Raw genomic sequence first — 22753 nt, 5'->3', positions numbered from 1 at the left:
ATTCTATGATTTTATGAACCTCTATGGCTCAACTGAGCTTCTGCCTAATCTAATTTAGCTCCATCATGTTCTGGAGTTGCCAAGTGTAGCATTCCTGTGCTGTATTTATTCTGAAGTTGTCTCTCTGCAGTGTTACAAGTCGTTGACACAATTGACTGCCTTGGGATTGCAAGGCTGCAGGTGGGTTCCAAGGTAATTGTTTGGAACTTACTCAGGTAGAGAATATTGGCAGAGAAGGGGGAAAGGAGAAGGAGAGATCCCTTTCAGTGGGAAGAAAAATGAGAAAGTTGCATTATGAGTTAGAGATGAGCTAATAGCAGGATAACAGTTACAATGAAGATGGGATAATACTTCTCTTTCTAAGCCTGCAAGAGATAATGTGAAGTGAATTGTGAACGCTGTTTCATGTAACATTTGGCCATCAATCTGCTTAATAGAAATAATCATTACTTCTAACTCATGAAGTGCATGAGAGGCACTTTTGAAATACGGTCATTTTTATTTGGGTTTCTCAGTATGCTGCAGAAACATTACTGCCCCTCTTGATCCTAACAATTCTCAGAAACCTACTAGAGCATTTCAGAGGCCTCACTTCCCTCTTTGGCCAAACAGCAGAGTTTACTTGGCTTTATGTTTACTGGATTAAGCCAGTTTTGAGATTAAAACAGGATTAATCCAATCATGTAATTAGGATTTAGGAGTAAATAGCCTCCAGCTTAGATATACAGAAAGCCTACTCACCACAGTGCCAGAAGGTGTAGGCTATTCCCTCAAGCTCTCTGGGAATGTTGCCTCATGAGTCAGTGCCCCTGCAAGGATCTAGGAAACTAGTGATGACCTTGGTTTCTCTTTCTCTCCCTCTATTACTAGTTCTGCATGCAGTTCCAAGTCAACCAAAATATTTTGGATATGAAGGGGCAAGAGCACGCAGTGTCTGCCTGTATTTTTCATTCCTCAGCTCATATGGGACCAGACTTGTTGAATGGTCCATCTTTCATCTTCCCATCTCACAGTGGCTCAAAGGTTTGAAGAGTCATAGTGCTCTAGCCAATGGCATGAAATGCACTTTTTATTAGAGAAAATGGCCCACAAGATACAAAACAATGGGCAAACTATTTCACTGCTTCCTTTGTAGAGATGGCCTGTCTGGGTAGGAAAGTTAAGCTACCTCTTAAGACGAGGGTAGATTTTAGAAATAAGGTGAACAGATTTGCATTGAAGTTGCCAAAGAATGATAGATAACATTTCAGTGAAAGCCCTCAATGTGCTACCATTCTTAAATCATCTCATCCAAATTGAATGAAGGGTAAAGCAAATGTTTACATGGATGCTAACTGGATTTTCTTCTTCAGTTCTCTTCTTTCTACCAGACAGGACAGAAAGTGGCATTTTTCACATACCTATTAAAAAAACCCAACTTCCTTCTGTATTATAGGGACTGCTTTTATTCCAGGAAAGAGCAATTAGGCACATTACAGATCAGAAAGCACCTGTGCCAGTAGGCAGAATCAAGCCAAATGCACGCATGCAGGGATTAGGTTCCATGTGAGTGGATAAACTACAAACTCTGTGTGTAACACTCCTGATGAAGAAATTGCGTTGTGCTTTTAGGTGACATGCAAAGTCCTTTTGAATGGAGGATAACACAGGATTTTAGGCTTCTCTTGAGGGGCTGAACAAGTCCACCAGACTTCTCAATCCTTCATTTAAACTCTTCTAAAGCATATGAGATTTCAACGACAGTCTCATAATAAAAGGAGGTTTGCTCTTGATGTCAAATCATTTTTCTGGCTTTACTCTCTTGTTTTACATAGGCCTGGTTGCTGTGCTGGCTCTACATCATTAGAAAAATATGTAACGTCAAACGAGTTCCCAGATGATACTTTGAACTTTATCAAAACACATCCACTGATGGACGAGGCTGTACCTTCCATCGTTAATCGACCCTGGTTCCTGAGAACAATGGTCAGGTATGTACCACCAAGTAAACTCTTGTTCTCATTGTAGCTGTCAAGTTGTGCTAATAGCCGTGCTCCAAGTACTCGCCAGCTCTGTAAATGTCCTTGGTGTGCTGGGCATGAATCCAGCTAGGAGTAATGGCAGAGCTGAACAGATGCTGCAGAATTCCCTGAGCAGCTTTCAAGATAGGAAAAAGCCTCAGTCCTTTCCAACTACACTGTGCTGAAACCAGAGCTTGGAGGAAATGCTGTGCAGGAAAGGTTGACCCACCTGCCAACTTATGTGTCAGTATTTGAGACAGCTCTGTAGAAAACTTGGGGCAAGGATCAGCACTCAACTCAGGAATATGTACACAGGATACAAACATGTCTGCCAGGATATGTCCACAGGATATGTCTATCAGGCTATGTACTGGTATGCCTTAATGTTTGCACAAGTGTATAGGCATAAGTAATCACATAAACTGTATCCTCTCTATGACAACAAGAAAAAAACAGCAGATTTGAACAAAGGGTCATAAATCAGCAAGTGCTAAATACACCATCGTCTTCCTATCCAAATACATTCCCACTCTTTAGTGTGGCCAATATACTACTTATCTACCTTCCAGCTGTGAACAGAGTAACTTTTGCTGTATTTTCTTCAATTCCTCTGAACAAGATCAGAGTTTTGTGCTGGGCAGTGTTTAGCTCTGAAGCATCTGACTTAGTTTTAGTAATATGCCTTCCGTCAGCTTTTTATGTTGGGTTTTGTACCTCCAAGCAAAGACAAGAGCAGCAAACTCTGCAGAGTACTTTCCTTTAATAGCCAGTACCACATAACTGATACCAAATTACCAGTATACTCATTTTCAATAAATTACATCATCCCAAGATTTGATATCACCTCGGTACTGAACTCCCTTGGTGCTGGTTGTATAATTATTTTTAATGGATCAAAATGGTGTTTAGCATTTTACTGTTGAACTGACAGAGCTTCTTCTGACAAAAAAATTGAATCTAGTTCAGTTATCATTATTGCTTCTTTTAATGTGACAGAGCTTAAAATTATATAAAAAAATGTTCACTGCGCTGATTCTCTTTCCCTGCTTGAAGAAAAAAAACAGGCTTTTGCTTTTGAGTGGAATGATAATTTGTAAATACCCTCAGACTTTTAGGACCCCTTCAGCTTTCTGCAGACAATTCTGCTAGCTATTGCTCATATGGACAGGCAAACACATGAAAATTCCCCAACATCTATGAAACCAAACTGGTACAGTCTGTGTTGACTTATAGTCAGGTAGGAAAAATGATTAAGTATGTTATGTGGTTGCTAGAAGGCTACCATCTGAAGTGGAAAAAGGGATTAAATAAATGACGATCTAATCTCAAGTGATGCAAAATGCTTTATTATTATTTCAGATACCGCCTGACCAAAATTGCAGTGGACTCTGCTGCTGGGCCTTATCAGAACTACACTGTGGTTTTCTTGGGGTCAGAGAAGGGAATCATCCTGAAGTTCTTGGCACGGACAGGAAACACTGGTTTCCTAAATGACAGCCTTTTCCTGGAGGAGATCAATGTTTACAATCCTGAAAAGTGTGTATCTGATTTTTTGTAGTCATGTATGGGTGACTTTGAACTTCTGATTTCCAAGAGAGTAGTTTGTCCCACAGAAAGGGAAATGGTTAGAGAAGCCAATTTTTTTGAGTACTTTTAAATTGAGGAAGGAATGTCTGCTTATCACTCCCTACATTGCAATAATTTTTTTTATTCAGTATGTGTAGAAAATAGCCCATCCTATGCAGCAGCTGATGGATAATTAGGAAATGAAGTTCTGCAAAGGAAGATTAATTTTCTAATCCCATAAAAAAACCTGATTACCCTCCAAATAACTCAACAACCATCAAGCTGCTCTCCAAGGGAAGTTTTCCACATTTCAGTTTTCCTCAAATGTGCCTGAGGGCTTTGAAGTGGGCCATAATCATGCAGAAATTTCAGCTACTTTGAGTGCTGGAGAAGAATAAACACAAAAAATGAAGGGCCCTCAAAAGTTTGTCTGGTGTGTCATCTCTCTCCAATTCTTATTCCCCTGTCCCATGCATTTTTAATACTTGTTTATACTGCTATAAGGAGTTTTAGTGGCTATTGTGTGCTGTTTTTCCTTGACTTGTTCAATTCCACCTTTCTTAGGATTTTTTTTTTTGGAGGGTTTTATGTTCAGGGTTTTTTTTTTCAGCCAGAGAAATCATTAAGGTTTCCTCTGGATTCTCAGCAGAACCCTTCTGTAACTGTATCTCACTTTTTTCGGATCAGATGCAGCTATGATGGTATGGAGGACAAGCGAATCGTGGGCATGCAGCTTGACAAACCCAGCAGTGCCCTGTACATTGCTTTTTCCACCTGTGCCATCAGGGTTCCCTTGGGACGTTGCGAGCGTCATGGCAAGTGCAAAAAGTAGGTATTTTGTGGCGGCTGTTGGAAGCCAGCACAGTAGGTGTGGGAAACCGAGAGCGCTCCTGAATGCCACCTTGTGCTCTTCTTTCCCAAGGGCCTGCATAGCATCCAGAGATCCGTACTGTGGATGGGTGAAGGAGAGCGGGGTGTGCATGCAGCTGGTCCTTGGCTCCAAGTGAGTAAGGGCTCTGGCTGGACAGGCCGTGACACTGGCAGTGGTGCCAGGCAGTCCTGAGCAGAGCTATTTGAAATGCGGGACTCTGGGGAAGGAAAAATGTGGGAAGTGTTTCTGCCTTATTTGCATTCACCTCTGAAATGTCTCACAAATTTTTTTGATGTGAAGTGTCAGCTGATTTGTAACTGCTGAAAGAGGAGGAAGAAGAAAATGAAAGAGCTGTAATAAGGTCCGCGTGTTACTAAAAGGAGCAAACTGGATGGATATATCTGCACCAGCCTACACTGGAGCCATCACAGCTGATTAAAGAGGCAATAGAATCCAAATTAAATTACTGAAGCAATTTGTCCACTGAAAACAAAACCAGTCCTTCTAATTTACTGTGCATTACTGAGAGGAATCACGGACCACAGTAAGGGCTTAAAGCAGATTTAGAGAAGTGCTGGGTCTCCCCTTGTTTACGAGTAAAATTGCATTATTTTATAATAATGAGAGTTTGTGAAGGTTGCAGAGAGCAGTCCCACTTCAGAGTTCACATTTCTTTGCCATTTCTGATACACCTCATGATTGCCCACTCTGAGGTATACAGCTCAAGGTAGTAGTGGAAGTGTGGTGCAGTCATCACAAACATACCCTTGGCAACCCCACAGCTTGCCCCACTTAACCCTGCTTCTGTACAGGTCTTTGGTATGTAACAGACAAGTTACAATCCTTTTGCTTCTGTCTTGTTCTTAATTTTCTATTTCAGTTCAAACTCCTTTGTCCACTGGGCATGTTATAGCTGTATGTGTCTGTATATTCTTTACTACAGAAGTGTGGGCTGTTCCTGAATGGACATTTGGTAGAATAAAGTTAAAATGGGCCTGTGTCCATATCAGGTTTTTTTCAGCATTCCAAAAGTGTTTGAGTCTTTTTGAACTTCCAGGGAAAGTTCTAGAGGACTTCTATACCTTAGGGAATGCAACTCCCACATGCGTCAATAGATCCACTGAGACAGAGGCAATGCAGCTTGTAATGGTGAAGTCCAAAAGTGGGCAAGGCAGCTCATGCTCTGTCCAGTGCTTAGAAACGGTGTCCAGATCAGCTGTGAAGATGTCTGGTGAACTTCTAAGCTAGCCAACAGGAGACAGAGATGTTAGGTGCCCTCCTCGAGCAGATAACAGTTGACCAGGAGGGTTAGGAACATGAAGTTGAGAATGAATTTTCTGCAAGGGTAATTATGCCTCAAGGGCAGCACCCCAGCTAATGCAGACAAGGGCTTGTGATGGAAGTTTGTGAAGGTTCTTTTCATTCACCTTTAACCACACAGGAAGCTGGAAGGGCAGCTTCAATAGTTATCCAGAATCACAGGCAGAGGTTAGGAGCATAAACTGAACATGTTAGTTATAAAAGCCTGTGAATGTTTTTCAGTGAGGTGCCTTGAGTTAAATGGAGTACCTTCTGTAGGCTGGACCGTGCAGTCTCATCCAGTGTAATATCTAAGTGATTGAAATGCAGGTTGTCTTCCCTCTGGTACAGTACCTGCCCAATGTGTTAGCTTCCTTCTCACACCAAAGTATCAGTGCATCTAGTCTACTATGTGGACAATTTAAGGTAGTGTTCAGTTGCTCCTGATAGTATCACATATTTAACAGTTTAAAAAATACAAATCTGTTTTCATCCTTTGGTAATGAGGCATGAAGTGGATTTTTTTAACTAATAATATGATGACAAAGCATCATCAGAAGCCAAAAAATAATTTAGCAATGATGTATACCTCAAATGTCTCTGTTAAAATTTTTCAGCCTTTGTGTGGACTTTCCAAAGAAATGGCCAGTTTCTGTTGCAAATTTGGTATTTTTTTTCTAGTTATGCCTGTGACTGTTGTTATTCATACTGTTTTGTTTCTTTGTATTATTTAGACTGGCATTTGAGCAGGACATAGAACATGGCAATACAGATGGCCTGGGGGACTGCCAAAGTAAGCAACGCTTTTACCCTCTATTTACCATATGTCAGAGTATCCTTCTGAATACCTCAAATCACCATTACCTGTCAGGCATTCTTTTGTAGCCATGTAAGCCACGACAGGGACAGCAACTGCAGCTAACAATGCGGGTTCAGAGGAGGAACTGTTGTGAACTGTGCCTGAGCAAAAGAGCCCAGTTCATGTGATTTATACAAACACCAGACTTCAAAGCATTTACATAATGAGAAAAGCTCGGCTCTAGAGGATATTGATTACAGCAATGACATTATGAATTAGGTGTTCATTGTCTTTTTTAGCCATGGTGGCTGGATTGTTTATGTAGATGTACAGAAGTGGCTCCGTTTCTGGATGTAGTCTGTGACTTGGACTACGTTCCCATGCAGCATAGGTAGACAGTGAAATATATCTTCAGTTTTGGATCTGGATCAAGAAGTGACAACTGCTTAGTTTGTGAATCTTAGAGTATTTTACACACAGTCTGGACAACTTAGCGGTATTAAGGATCAGGCACCAGTAATTCTGCCTAAAAAAATTTAATCCTAAACCTTACAGCATGAGCTGAAAGCTTAAATACAGTCTTTAAACATTTACAGTTTTGCACTGAAATGCTTAAAAGTGCATTGCTTGCACTGCATGCAGAGGAACCTTGCATGCTGATTTCTGAGCCTTCAGGAGTACCAACATCTGTGTTCAGGACAGCTCTTGTTCCAAATGTTCTTACCAAGATTGGTTGAATTCTGAGCCCCAAATATTGTTTACAAACCTCATGAAGTCAAGATTCACATTCTTTTCAGTGCAATTTGCACTGATGCCTATAGATGCAATAAAACTCATGAAGCTGAGGAATCAATGCAAAGTGAGAGATTCATTCCTTCTGGAATACAGATTAAAATAACAGAGGGCTAGAGTGTGCTATGGGATACATTGTGGGCTAGCTGCTCTACAGAAAGCCAGAGCTTTCTCATGCCCTGTGCATCCTTTTTCAAGAGCCATTAATTACTGTGATCACTGTGCTTGGAGTAAAAGGATTTCAGCCTCTGCCCTAAGGTAGGGCTATGTAGGCTATCTCGAAGGTTTTTGACTGAGGTGTACACATAGTCTGCCCTCTGTTCTCTGCAAAATGGGTTAGAACCAAAATCAGGTCAGTTCCCAGCTGGTACATCCTTGCCCTTTTCAGCCACTTCTGCTCTCCTTGGTCAAATAGGTTAGGCAGGATGGAGTGTACCTGATATGTTACATATAAAAGAAAGGTAGGAAATTATTCAGGAACAGCACATGGTGCTCATGGAGAACTGCTTCTGTGCAGAGACCGACAAAGCCCATGCCCTGCTTAAATCCCTCTTTAGCCCTGAATGATGCATTGAACCTTGACACCACAAAGGGGTAGACTTCATTCCCTGCTAAGCCAGCTGATCTTATTATTTCATGTGGTCATGAGTCATCTGAGTTTTGTCCTCATTGCTGGCTGCATCCCCTGCAGTGCCTTGCATTAGATTAGGACTTGCAAAAGAAAGCCATGGCAGGGAGGACACTGGCCTTCCCACTTGGTACCCCTTGTATAGAGCTTGTCATGAACACTTTCAAAGCCAGACATTGTTTTTGGGTGTGTTTGAATATTAGTCTTGCCTGAATCCTTAGTGCACTTGTAAATGTCAGCTGAAACATAAACGGTTGCTAGCAGCAAACTATTGAAAAGAAATAACAAGTGAGAAATAATGACTTTTCCCCTGTTATTTGTCTTTCAGATTCCTTCGTAGCCCTGAATGGTAAGGAAGTTCTTAGTTTCATTATTTACTGACAGCAAATATGTTTTGGAGGAATCACTTTTTACTAAACTTTTAAGTATTTTCCTACTTTTGTTGTATTTAATGTTTCTTCCCAATTTATTTTGTTCATAGACATTTCAACTGCTTCATCTGATCGTGAAATGTCTTACGACACAGTGTATGGTCAGTTTATGAGTGTTTTTAAAAAATTCTCCCCAGGTCCTCATGTTAGCTAGTAGTTCCTATACTCAAATAGCTGTTATCCTTTTTCACTTGTTTTGTCTTCATTTTGAGGGCCCGATTCACTAATCACAATTAGGATTAAGTTATACTTCCTGATTTGCATTCTCGCTTTTCTTGTCCTCCCTCAAAACTGTACTGAATTAAAGTCAGATAAGACCTATTTTAATAGCATGCCAGGGGACATGATTAGGAGCATGCTTCTTCTGAACACTGAAAGAACACTTGGGTACAGTGATACATCTTATCTGTTCACCAGGAAAAACAAGATAGCAGCTCACATCCCACTCATGAACTGTCCTGACTGGTGTCATTACTGCTACAGCAGCCAGTCACAAATACCTTAGGGAACTGCCCCTGGATTACAGAATGATCTTTCCTAAGGAAAAGTTAACCATGTGGGTTGAGATTGGATTATGCCTCAGTTCCTGAAGGTTCTTGTCACTTCAAGAGTGAGTCATTTATGTTCTCCATTCTTGCAGTATCTTATTGCCTGAATGGCGCCCAGTCTGTTAAAAAGAATAAAAGAAATTCACATCGCAAATTAAATTACCTGAGCTGAAGAGCATCATTTCTGGAAGCCTAGAGTACCAGTTTCCCATGAGGCAGCTGTTAATCTGTGCTGCCAGTGCCTTCCATCACCTTGTTCTGCATATTTGGAAGTGGATTACACTGCAGGAAAAATAAATGTCTTCATGAAGAGTCATTGCAGAATAAATAATCACTTTAAATTCAAACCTAGATATCTATTTCAATAACTTTTCTTTAAAGATATCCTTAACAAAGATAAGTAGTCACAAACTAAGAAGATATGTGGTATTGCTGCCAATGAAATCAGTGGCAAATTTCCATGTGGGGTGGGAGCTTCCTCGTGAAGTTGCTTTCAGGCTGTACAAGACTAGCAGTTCATCAGGGCTAGGTCAAATTAACCATAGGTTTGGCTGAAAGTAACAAGAGACAGGTTAATGTGAAGCTGTGATGAACTCTTAAATGATCCTTTCATCTTGTGCCTGCAGAATATGTAGGTGTAAAACAGAAGCAATGACAGCTCAGAACAGCAGAATATAAATAACTGAAGGCACATAAGGGCTGTTCAACGTTTGTAAAACTAAAATCAAATTCCCCTTGTTGTTTATTACCAGGAAATGGAAAATGTGCAGGTGAAACTTGTTTGAAAGTATGATAATGAAAACCAGTGAAGGGAATGTACAAAATTAAAGGCAAGTTAAGACTTCGTAATGTATGGAAGACTCACAGTTTCAGTTGCATATACATTTTTTCATTATAAAATTGCTGTATTTCCAATGTGCAGAGCAGCAATTAAAGAAGAGTAATAACAAAATCCATACTGAAGATAAAGAATAGTGGACATAGTGCTGAAATGCCAGAAATATTCTAGATTTCCTGTTTTGAAGTGAATTTGTAGGCTGCATAGTTACAGCTGTGGGACTGTGGTTCTGGATCCTGCCAACTACAGTTTTAGTATGAACTTTAGTGAAAACTGGTATGACCAATAAAGCAGAAAAGTGTTTCAAGTGAGCAACAGAGTGCAAAAAACTTGAATCCAAAAGAGTACAGTTAGTAAAAGGGAATCCATTTTACTCTCCAGGCATGTTAAGTGTAAAGACAGACTCCATAAATGAACCTAGCTCTTAAAGTAGAACCCTACAGACAGGTGCAATGGAGAAATCCTGACCCAACATTAACATGAGTTCTCATTCATGTCTTTCACAGATTATTTTATTGACCCTTCCCAGGTACACCTTGATAACATGGCCTGTAGGCAAGTCAGCTCATCCTTCTGTGGATTCAGTTAAAATGACTGATATTATTGTATTCAGTCTTTCTTTTCACCTACCATGGCAAAATATGAAAGAAAATGCACTAGTCACCTCTACTGATCTTCCATGTCAGGAGTGCAAAATTCTGGGATGAGGTAGTAAACCAGTGTCGGTAAACATATTCATGTTTGGTAACTGTAGTGACTGATGGAAGCAATTTGTTTCACTGGAAACCAAAAACTTTACGCATAGTATATTTCAATATTATTGAGTACAGTTTCATGCATAAGTAAATGGTATGTTGTAATAGATTAAGCCTCAGAGCACTGGGATAAACCATAATACCAACTAAATGAATGCTCAGGGTTCCTTTGTGGGCCAAACATATCCAAAGGCATCTGAAACTCAAGACAAAAGAGGGCTTAAGGCCCGATTCTCTTGATTTGCTCCACTGTAAGTCACCCTCCTTCAACAGATTTAGTGCCAATCTCTAGCAGTGTGAATGAAAGGAGAACCAAGCCCTTAATCTTCATATTCTTGGCACCAGACTCCTCCTGAGTTTGGTGGGCTTCTGTTTAGGGCAATCTTACACGATCAGTTGCAAACAAGTAAAGTGCAAAGTCCACACAGATAACTATGCAAGTGACACCCAGGTAGAGGATAGCAGACTGGGAGGTCTAGCTGCAGAAGGTCAAAGGGAAATTATGCAAGGAGATTAGGCTAGGTTCCTCTACAAAATTCTAAGCGGCTTCAATTACTTTTGGAAACATCAATTCTTAGTGAATTGGGCCCTTATTTTACCCCCTAGCCATAGTCCTTTCTCCCTCTGTAGTATTGATTTAGCTTTTCCCTCTAATTGTCTAATTAGGTTGCTATAGCTGTATGCAATAGGATAGCATACAGACATCTTAACCTCTGAGATCCTAATGACTTGTGCATATTAGAGCAACTATCAAATACTTATTGAATCCCTGTCTTTGTTTTAAACCTGAAAAAAACTGCTTACATTTTACAAGTGCACTTCAGAACAAGCTATAGTTACAGAATTGCAGCCTTTCTCAATCATTATCTGTGCCTGCAGACACTAAGTGTCTTTGTTCTTCCTCTGTTACTTGATTACAGCACTCCAAATGAAAAGGTTTTGCAAATAATGGAAACACCTAAACCAGATTTTTTAAAACTGTGTCTGTTTGATTTTTAGATGTTTGCTTTAAACACAGACATTTGAAAAGCACTATGAGTGCAGTTATTTGAATACTTTGTTTTAAAACAAAGGCAGAATTGTTTTTTCAGATGTTTTTGTATTAACCATTATTAACATAGAGGTTTGTATTAACCATTATTAACATAGAGGTACTGGCCACGTCTCAGATGTGCAAAGGCCTCTTTGAATTTCAGAGAAGCCTATTTACACAGTCAGAGGGGTAAAAATGGTGTAATGGGAAAAAAGGCCCACTATGTGCTGCAAACTATACGACACATTGTAAAGGTTTAATAATGGCTTTGTGTGAGAGGGCCAGGAATGAGTTGCCTGCCACTTCAGTCTTTTCTCTGTTTATGAGAGAAACTTAAGTAGCTCACACATTTGTGCTGCCATTCTGCTCAGAACTGAAATTCACCCAAGGGGACTGGCTGTTCAGGCACTTACAGGACACTGTGATACTGCTTATGGGAGCAATATCACTGCCCAGTAGTAAGTGTTTGCAGAATGCAGCTCTAACACAACTGGGACAGGCTGTTAAGGTTTAATCTGCACCTGCCTTGCTTCCTCAAAATTAAATGGAAGAAAGTTTATCTTGATTAGCTGTGGAAGCTTGCCTCTCAGGGTGTACTGGACTAACACATTAGTAACGGAGAGAATAGACAATTTCTTGCATTTGCGTAAAACCCCTCTCTACCTAGTGATATCTGGTACACACTAATATCTTCATAAAGCCTTAGCTTTCCATTACAAGGAAGTTCTCTGTGTATTGGCAACATATGGTTCAGGAAATATTTCCCCCCCCACCCTGCCCCGCAAATGTGTCTCTTAGGCACATAATTCCTCTAGACTATTATTTTATTAAATGTTTTTCTTAAACTATACCTATAGCTTTCCTTTAGAATTCCCCCTTTACACTCACTTAAAAGTGCAAGTGTCTGTACAGAGATATGGGCATACAAATGCATATCAAACACAGGCAAAAATATGATTTCTACTTGACAAGGTTTTCTTCTCTTTTACCTCCTTATCAAGCAACAATTAATTGCTTTCTTATGTTGAGTGCAAAATATTTGTAGGCTGACCAAATACTATGCACATTATTGTGGTTGCTGATTGAAGTGTTAACTTGGAGACTGGAACCCAGTGAGTGCTGGCACTGTGGTTTAGTCCTTTGGGAAAAGAAACCATAAAAATCTCATTATTTCCATTTTCTAGCCTGTTCTCTTCCCTGTTGTTTGTGTTATTTCTTGGGGATGAGCACAGGAGTTAACAATCATAAAATGGTGTTGGAGTGAATGCTTCCATATTCCAGCATATTCTTATTTCAAGAAGGCATGTATTTTCAGTGGCTGGACCTCTACCTGTCCATTGTGTGGATGGCTGTGGAGCAGGCAGCACATTTGGATCAAAGTCCATCATCATCTGTATGTTACCAATGGACATGGTAACACTTGCTGTGGCTTATGGAAACCTTTTAAAAAAGGATAACATTTGGCTTCTCTTTTCTATTTGAGTGACATTAAAAGCTCTGTCTTAATAAAATACAGTCTTTAATTTGCTGTTTTAAAGAAAGATGGCTGGGAGGAACCACACTATCTACCATGAGTGGGTAAAAATAATCCAGTGCCCTTGTCAGTTAAGTCTTCAGACTGAAGTCCGGAGCTAAATTGTATTAACAATTAGCTGTAGATGAAGGTTGGCTTTGTAGTGAGAATACTGTGAATTTTACCAATTTTCCTTTCTAAGTGGAATTCATTGTGTCCATGTCCTTTGCTACACACAGTCCAAACTATTTCCATATGTAATCCTGTGCAGTAAATCAAAAGGACTCCTTGAAAGCATACAGAAGAGCAGAGACTTTTTTTTTCCTCTAAGGCCATTAATATTCAGCAAGACTTCATACCAGAATCTTAATAGAAGTTGCAGCATTTTGCTGACTTTAGCATTAGCTCAATACCATGAAGCTGGTGAAAGGACTAAATAGAATAAAGCATGAGGGTGCTTCAAAAAGCCTAGGGATGGTGGGCAACATTTAGATTTTGAATGCTGGAATGGTATTGAAGATCTAGGTTCATCATCTCTTTCTATGCTTCTGAGAGCTGGGGCTTGATGCCTTCAGAAGGCATTTAAACAGGCTTTTTGAGATACAGCTTCCTAAAGCTTTGTGTTTATCCAGTGACTGTTTAAAATAAACTATAGAAGCACAGACTCTACCGCCCAACTCTATGCCTTCTCTGAGAGGATTTAAATTTCAGCTCCTTGTGTTCTTCTGTCACTGCCTCAGTGAGTCTCAAATTATTTTTCTGAGCAGTGAAGCAAGATCAAGGGAAAGAGCAGAGAAAGGGTCCCTGCTAGGACAGTCTGTAGCCTGGTCATTGGACTCTTCTCTAAGGGAGACTCATCTATGGAAGGAAAATTAACTTACTGGGCTGTTCAAAAGGAGCTAGGGGAAAGGAGGGCTGCTGTCAGTCTGTCTGGCATTATCTGAAGAAAAATCTTTCTATACCATTCTGTCTGTGAATAATCCAATTCTGTTAGTTTGTGTTTGTTTGAGCAGGTGTCAAAAACCCATCTTTTGATGAGCTGTTTCAGAAAAGTAGGCAAGGGAAAATACACTTACTCCACATCAAATTAAGGAGGCCCAGAACTCCTTGACTCCTACTGAAAATAACTCAATTTGCCACATGTACCAAATGGAAACTTTCAGAATGGTTTTGAGGACAAAATGATGTAGTGTGGATGGCATTTGGTGCCTTCTCCCCAAAGCAGCTGAGCCATCTTTCAGAGACAGTAGACTCCAAGCACCTCAAGCATTTTGAGTGCTACCCCAACCAAACTGCCTTTAAAATTGTGCTGTTTTCAATGGGGCATTTCTTTGAATGTCTTGTTCATTGGGGTGTTTGATATGCAAAGAGCTCATCAGCCTTATTCAGGATAGCAGCAACAATGTCTACAGCATTTGTAATGGAAAAAAGGCATGTGAGATGTCAGTTCAGCTGCTGCTGGAGTCATGGCTTCTTGGGCACCTAGTCTTCACTGTCTCTCTGAGCAGAAAGGATATTCAGTTTTGTGCTTATTTCGGAGCCATTGTGGACCATCAGCTCAGACAGAACCAACAGTGATAGTGCAAGTGGGTGCGAGCAGTTGGCCCTGGACATTCCCCATCTGGAAAGGGATGCCACAATGTGAGCTTGCTGGTGCTAGGCAGTCCTTCATCCCCCTGGGGGCATGAGGCAGAGTGCCACTGATGTTGCCATTTTGTAGTGCAGGCATTCCTGTTCAGTTTTGGCCATGTTAGAAGTTGTGCTGTTTTAATTTGTTTTAAAAATTACTTTTTAACTAAGCCAGTACCATGACAACATGGGCTGACACTTCAGTTTCAGCCAGACTGTGTGCTGAATCCAGCCAAAGGATGCTTGACTCAGATGAAGTGTGCTTACCCTCTTTCATATGCATTTAACTCTGTTGAGTTAAAGCAAGAAACTGCCAGATCAGTGCTGGCACTTCTTATCACCCTGATCTAAAATGTTCAAATCTCCACTTTGGGGCTGTGTTTTGAAGGACTTCTGAAACATTGCTCAGCCTAAGGCAAGATTTTCACCCATCACAGAAGCAAAGCCATGTGTGCATTCCTGAGCACGGGGAGGTAGCGTGGTAAGTGACTAATGAGACTTGTCTTCCCTACCTGTATTTATAATGTAAACAGGACACTCCAGTTCCCTAGTCCCAAGCACCACCACTTCCGACTCTCGCACTCGACAGGGTTATGATGCTAGGGGACGTTTACTGGATTGGAAGGATCCACTTGATTCATCTGAAAATACAGATCCATATGTGGCAGTTTCATCCCATAATCATCAAGACAAGGGTAAGGCCTTGGAAATTACTTCCTGTGGTGAGGAGGGAGGGGGAGAAGGACTAAAGTGTAACTGCTTCCAGCTGGCTTGGAGTAACATGTAATGAAACTCCTGTGCTATAATTAAAAGCTTGTCTTAAAGCTTGAAACTAAGCAGCCAATCTTAGACTCAGTCCTAGATAATTCACTGCCTGAGGAAACCACACAAAACAAACAGAAGTGCATGCCTTTATAGAGTATCTTATGTATGAAAAGAAGTGAAACATTGGGGATTTAGCTCTCTTTAAATTTGATCTGTCCTGTTCTCTGGAAAAGTGAGACCCATGGCTTCCCATTGTTCTTAAGGGTACACTTTTATATTGCCTTTTCTAAGACAACGCAGCAGATCTCAGCTAATTTCACAGTATTTCCTTCTCTTGACAATCATAGAATTATAGAACCATGAAATAGTTTGAGTTGGAAGAGACCTCAAAGATTCATTCCCACCCTCCTGCTGTGACCAGAGATACCTTCCACTAGACCAGGTTGCTCCAAGCCCCATCCAACCTGGCCTTGAACACTTTCAGCAATGGGACATCAACAACTTCTCTGCGCAACCTGTTCCAGTGCCTCGCCACCCTCACAGTAAAGAATTTCTTCCTAATATCTAATCTGAACCTGCCCTCTTTTAGTTTGAAGCCATTCTCCCTTGTCCTATCACTAGTTGCCCTTGTAAAAAGTCCCTCTCTAGCTCTTTTGTAAACCTGTTTAGGAACTGGAAGGATGCCCTAGAGCCTTCTCTTTCCAAGTCTGAACAACTCCAGCTCTCTCAGCCCCTCTTCCTAGGAGAGGTGTTCCATGCCCCTAATCACCTTTGTGACCCTTATCTGGACTCACTCCAGTCAGTGGAGGTCCCATGCTGAGGACCCCAGACCTGGTTGTCACAATCCAAGTGGGGTCTTACTAGAGCAGTGTAGACGGGCAGAATCACCCTCCCCATGACCTGCAGGATGCAATTGGCTTTCTGGGCTGCAAGCGCACATTTCTGGGTCACGTCCAGCTTCTAATCCACCAGCACCCCAAAGTCCTTTTCAGCAGGCATGCTCTTAATCTGTTCATCTCCCAGCCTGTATTGATACTCGGTGTTGCCCTGACTCAGGTACAGTACTGAGGTTCTCATTGGCCCACTTGTTGAGCTTATCCAGGTCCCTTTGGATGCATCCTGTTCTTCAGGTGTGTTAACCACACCACTCAGCTTGGTGTCATTTGCAAATTTGCTGAGAGTGTATTCAATGCCATTATGTCATTGATGAAGATATAAATAGGACTGGTCCCAGTACGGACCCCTGAGGCACACCAGTTGTCACTGATCTCCATCCAGACGTTGAACCATTGGCCACTAGTTTCTGGATTCGACTGTCCAGTCAATTCCTTATCCATTGAACTGTCGACCTCTCAAATCCATTCCTCCAATTTAGAGAGAAGGATACTGGGGGAACTTTGTCAAGTGCCTTACAGAAGTGTGGGAAGAGAGGTTGCCAGTGAAGACTGAAGCAAAAAATTATTGAGCACCTCAGCCTTCTCCTCGTCCATTGCAGTTTACCAGCGTTGCTTAGCAGATGGAGTACACCTTCCTGACCTTCCTTTTCTAGCTAGCATACCTGTAGAAGCCCTTCTTATTACTCTTTTCATCCCTTGCCAAGTTCAACTGCAATTACCTTGGCCTTCCTCACCCCATCGTTACACAACCGTACGGTGTTACTATACTTTTCCCAGGGTACCTCTGTCTGCTTCCACTATCTGTGCATTTCCTTCTTGCTGTATAGTTTGTCCAGCAGGTCCTGACACAGCCATGCCAGTCTCTTGGCTTTCTTGCCCATTTTCTTTCACCTGGGGATCACTAGCTCTTCTATCTTGGACCAGCTGAGTCTAATGCAAGCCCTATATTAGACCTTTGGCCTCCATTCCCCCTTTGCAGAGAATTAGGCAGAGAATTGCCTAAATTTGCCACTTGAACCTACATAGAGAAGAACCTTTTCCCCTGTGTAAATATGGTTCTTGCATCTTGACTCTCATCATTCTCCCAGCTTCTTTTAGTCTGTATCTCAAAGAGTTTAAAATTTTCCTTTTAAACAGAGGAGTTAAGTTCAAATAGCTCCACTTCCTAGTGAGGTCTGAGGCTTTGTTATTCTTCTTCAGGGTGTTCTTAGATCTCTTTTTTCAATCTCTGCTCTGTTGAAGATATTTTGCTCTGCATGGACTAATTAAGTACTCAATGGGTCAGAAGGAAGATGGGTATGAGCAAAACTCACTTGCTGAATGATTAGGGTACTCACCAGAGGCAGGAACACACATGAACCTCAGACCTTTCTGCTATGAATACTTGATATAAAACACTTAAAATATTAATTGAAATATGGATTCCAGTCTCTATTGTTCATGCATTTTACATGAAAAACTCATTAGACAAAAGCATCATCCATTCCTGCAAAAACTACTGGCATGCCAGACCTCATGCTTTGTGCTGTCTGCCCAAACTAGTAGGTTACTAAATCATGCTCCTTGCCCTTCATCTGACCCAGTGAATCTTGACTTCTCTGAATTGGCTGTGGAGTCTTTCAGCATGGGGTTATGAGCACATTAACACTGCAGAACAGTCATCAGCAGAGCTGCACAAATAGCTGCTGGTGATCTGAACCCAGACTGTGACCTCCATGCCAGTTATTCACTACAGTCCCAGATACATGATGCCTCCCACAGTCCTGGGATATCTGGGATTTCTCACTGAACTCCCCAGGATTGATGTCAAAGAGCCTTTACAGTTCCTAACCATAAAGGCAATGGGCATCACCAGGCTGGTCCAGCAGAGACAAAGCCTGAAGCACTTTTCCAGTTGAGGAGGACAATCAGTTTGGCAGGGGATTTAATACAATTTCATGAGATATGATTGCAAACATTACCTTAGTAGCCTTGGCTGTTAGGCTTGTTGGCAGGAAATGGAATATGAAGTTTAAAATTCCCTCAGGCAGAGATATGAACTTGTCCCCCACCTCCCACTAATTAGCTTTTTCTATAAAAAGGGGGAAAACTGCTGCTGTTTGGTCAACTTTTTTTTTTATAGCTTGATCCTTTCATCATTCTGGGAAAATAACTGTAACTCTAAACCAAAAAGTGAATTTTCAAAACCTGATCAGACTTACCTGTGTGTTAAGCATAGAGCTTGTTTGCAACTCTGCAGATCTGTGGGCTGCTGAGCCTTGGCAAAAGAAGAATTTCATGTGGCTACAAGCAACTGACGGTGCGGTGCTAAAGATGAAAGCTCAGGCTTCTGATTCCTATTTAATCTGTTTGAGATATCATCTGCACTTTTTTAATTCCTCTTCTCTCACTCTTCATTTGTAAAAGGGCAACTGAGAAAAAGTGGTTTCTGTGTATCACTTGTGTAGAGAAGAAAGAAGATAAATCTGCATGCCCTCCTAAAGGTGCATGTGATTTACCTAGCACTCCTCTTTCCTCTCAGCAGTAAATCAGTGAGAATACTGACAGCTTGAAAAATTAGGCTCTTTTCCTCCTCTGTCAAGTCTTCTAATAACATCTGTTATTCAAAATGGTTCTTGTGAGAGGACATTTCATAGAAAATCCAGTATTCCCTCTTCTGAAAGTAAGGGATATCTGCCTCTCATAAGGAAGGAAGTGCGGAAGGAAGGAAGGAAATGCGGAAGGAAGTGCGGAAGGAAGTGCGGAAGTGCGGAAGGAAGTGTGGAAGTGCGGAAGGAAGTGCGGAAGTGCGGAAGGAAGGAAGTGCGGAAGGAAGGAAGGAAGGAAGGAAGTGCGGAAGGAAGGAAGGAAGTGCGGAAGGAAGTGCGGAAGTGCGGAAGGAAGGAAGGAAGTGCGGAAGGAAGGAAGTGCGGAAGGAAGGAAGTGCGGAAGGAAGGAAGGAAGGAAGTGCGGAAGGAAGGAAGTGCGGAAGTGCGGAAGGAAGGAAGGAAGGAAGTGCGGAAGGAAGGAAGTGCGGAAGGAAGGAAGTGCGGAAGGAAGGAAGGAAGGAAGTGCGGAAGGAAGGAAGGAAGGAAGTGCGGAAGGAAGGAAGGAAGGAAGTGCGGAAGGAAGTGCGGAAGGAAGGAAGGAAGGAAGTGCGGAAGGAAGGAAGGAAGGAAGGAAGGAAGGAAGGAAGGAAGGAAGGAAGGAAGGAAGGAAGGAAGGAAGGAAGGAAGGAAGGAAGGAAGGAAGGAAGGAAGGAAGGAAGGAAGGAAGGAAGGAAGGAAGGAAGGAAGGAAGGAAGGAAGGAAGGAAGGAAGGAAGGAAGGAAGGAAGGAAGGAAGGAAGGAAGGAAGGAAGGAAGGAAGGAAGGAAGTGCGGAAGGAAGTGCGGAAGGAAGTGCGGAAGGAAGTGCGGAAGGAAGTGCGGAAGGAAGTGCGGAAGGAAGGAAGGAAGTGCGGAAGGAAGTGCGGAAGGAAGGAAGTGCGGAAGGAAGGAAGGAAGGAAGGAAGGAAGGAAGGAAGGAAGGAAGGAAGGAAGGAAGGAAGGAAGGAAGGAAGGAAGGAAGGAAGGAAGGAAGGAAGGAAGGAAGGAAGGAAGGAAGGAAGGAAGGAAGGAAGGAAGGAAGGAAGGAAGGAAGGAAGGAAGGAAGGAAGGAAGGAAGGAAGGAAGGAAGGAAGGAAGGAAGGAAGGAAGGAAGGAATCCTTGAACCCAGCACTTCTGCTGGCCTCAGACAGGGGAGCAGTGTTAGAACCACCAGTAGTGGAAGATCTGGCCCTTTATGTACCTGGAGGAATGCAGAAATGTGTATGCATTTTAATGGCACTATTTGTTATGTGTGGGTCCCTGCTTCACAAATCTTTTGCTCAGCAATGCTAAATAGATGGAAAGCTAGCTCTTAAAAGCATCTTGTGTGCCAGTAGCAGCTTTCAGAAGAGCATGAAGTGAAAGTATTAATAAATGTATAGCTGTTGGATTCTAATCATTTTCGCTTCAATTCACTGACTGATGAGGTGGTTTACATTCAATCCTTCCCTCCTCAGGGAATGATGGTTACCAAAGAGCTTTATAAGCACTTGACAGTGTCATTTAAATATCACACATTCTTTGGAGCCTGATTATGAATATTGACAAAGCTGGAAGTAGTCTACACCTTTCAAAACAATGGTGGCAGAGGTGACCGCATGTTTGTTTACCATTACCCTCTACTTGTGTGTTGTTACTCCTTGCTTTGCCCAGTTAGAGCCAATTCGCTCCAAAGCTGCTATTGAATTGTTGTTTTAAAAGGGCAAAGGAAAGAGTTCTTACACAAAATCGAATCAGGAAATGTTACACTTACTATCCTTTTATCAAGATTTTGTTTTCACTTTTGCTGTGATTTCTTTTGCTTTCACACATTCACAAAGAAAAAAAAATTTAACATTTTCTCCTGATTTTGTAAGGTGCTTTGTGTTGTTCTTCATTGTTTTTGTCAAATCCTTGGAACCATGTTCTTTTTCTGTGCTCACAAATGGCTCCTTACTGATTGTACTAATTGTATAGAATCCACTTGCTGCTTTCTTTTCTGTAACATGGTTCCTTTGATGATGTCACATCCATCCATATGCTTCACTCTTAATTCAGTGCAGGCATCTTGGGGAATATCTGTGGGGGCGTGAAGAGGAGTTTTTTAAAAGGGTTGACTCATGGGAATGTGACATTTGTATGTCGCAGCTTTAGTAGCTAAATATACTCTGGGACTGTTGTTTCGTAGCCACATCATGCCAAGATGAAAATGTGTAGTGCAGCCCATATAGTGGGAATTATGCATTACCATCCCCGTTGGTATTTTCATTTTGGCCATTAAGGAATCTGCCCTTTCTACTGCTGGGGAACATTAAAGAAAAAACAAAAAAACCCAAAACCACAAAACCCACAAAACCAACAAACATACAAAGCAATCGAAACAAAAAAAACATCTCTGATTGGGCAAACTGCATCCCTCTTTCTTCCTCTATCCCCATCTCTTACCCCACAAACAAAAACAAACAAACAAAGCAAAAAACACCACCAAGCATGTTCTAGAGTATATTTACATTTTATTTCCTTTCTTGCTGTGTTTCAGTGTTAACTTACTACATTTCTTACCTTTGTTGAAACAGTTTCCCTAACCCTGCTGTCTAACCTTCCCCCCTGCTGCCATTGTATTTGGTCTTCCTCCCTCTGCAGTTGCCTCACGAAGCTCTTCTGTGGAGCACTCCAAGGCTTTACCCTTTACACCCCAGTAGTGCCATAGTGCTTATCTCTCTGTAGTCGTCCTACTAACGAACGGGGGAGTGGAGATGTACAGCTCTTTGACAGGCCTCCATAAGTGAAGAAAAAAAAGTGATTTTCTTCAATAGCTGGCCTTGTCCCCCATTACTCTGCTGCCCTTCTCTGCTCCCTCCTGTCCTTCCTGCCTCCCTTCAGAAATGCCTCATGCTTTTCAAGTACTGGGTTCATTAGCGTAAATGTAACAAACAGCCTGGTTTTCTCACTCGCTTCCTAATTTCCTGGAACTTGCCCTTTAATCATGGTTTTGATAAATTGGTTTCAAGTCCAGCTGAAGATACCATGGCTCCGCTACAGCTCCTCCACAGCATTCAGGGGGAGGTGGCCTGAGCTGGGCACTGAATGACAAAAAGAGTAGTTTTGCTGTTAGCAGGCTTTAATGTTTGCATTCTTTCTTGTTTCAGCACTCATTAGGTGAAAATTATGAGGTGGTATCTCCTTTCCTTAACAAATCTTTTGTCAATATCCATATAGCAATAGTAAAAAGCTGATTAGAAGTGGGATGTGAACAGTTTATAGAGTTAGGAGTTGCTGGTTTATTTGAATATCAAGAGTGCTTCTTTAGAGACTGCATCTGTATAGAATCTATATTATTATTGTGAATAACTGTAGCTCTTCCTCTGGTACAGAATTAGACATGATTAGCAATAGTCAACTCCTCTAGTTGTAGAGGACTGTGCTCGTGGGGAGCCCAAGATCTGTTCCTTTCAAAACCTGCCTCAAGAAGATATTTCATATTGTACACAAGTCGCAGTGTTACTAAATTTTACTGTGATTATCACTACTTGAAAGATTTGGCAAGTGCTGACAATGCGTGTCTCAGGAGAGTCTGCAAATGTTCAGGCAGATTTGCTGCAGTGAGACAGAATTATATGAAATTTCAGGTACAGTTATGATAAAGACCATAAAGTGCTGATATAACAAGATCCTTTACAAGTAGACGTGAAAGGAAAGGGGGGAAATCCATGGCAAAACAAAGCTTCAGACTCTGGGATTTTTTTATGTACATTAAACAACTGGTGTTTACCATGGGAGAGCTGAGTTTTGCACCAGAAATACATTTGCAGAGTATGTTTTTACACAAAAATATTGTTATCTGC

General features: G+C 41.5%; 1 protein-coding gene across 5 annotated transcripts in view; it reads left to right on the top strand.

Annotated features, from left to right (window-relative positions):
- Positions 1 to 22753, top strand: part of SEMA6A (semaphorin 6A) — a 126440-nt gene that overhangs the window by 82066 nt on the left and 21621 nt on the right. For 2 of the 5 annotated variants that reach the window (XR_011699923.1, XM_071580514.1), the window contains exons 12-19: positions 1815 to 1970; positions 3360 to 3536; positions 4254 to 4394; positions 4489 to 4569; positions 6471 to 6529; positions 8284 to 8304; positions 8437 to 8487; positions 15236 to 15397. Coding sequence is in view for 4 of the 5 variants with exons in the window: in XM_071580514.1 (XP_071436615.1) it covers positions 1815 to 1970; positions 3360 to 3536; positions 4254 to 4394; positions 4489 to 4569; positions 6471 to 6529; positions 8284 to 8304; positions 8437 to 8487; positions 15236 to 15397 (848 nt within the window). In the remaining variant the exon portion in view is untranslated. The remainder of the gene's footprint in view (positions 1 to 1814; positions 1971 to 3359; positions 3537 to 4253; positions 4395 to 4488; positions 4570 to 6470; positions 6530 to 8283; positions 8305 to 8436; positions 8488 to 15235; positions 15398 to 22753) is intronic. The other 3 variants (XM_071580516.1, XM_071580517.1, XM_071580518.1) reach the window with 3 other exon arrangements.

The sequence above is a fragment of the Pithys albifrons genome, chromosome Z (genome assembly GCF_047495875.1).
Source record: "Pithys albifrons albifrons isolate INPA30051 chromosome Z, PitAlb_v1, whole genome shotgun sequence".
Classification (NCBI taxonomy): domain Eukaryota; kingdom Metazoa; phylum Chordata; class Aves; order Passeriformes; family Thamnophilidae; genus Pithys; species Pithys albifrons.
Note: the sequence above shows the minus strand (reverse complement) of the source record. Positions and strands in the feature narration are given on the sequence as shown.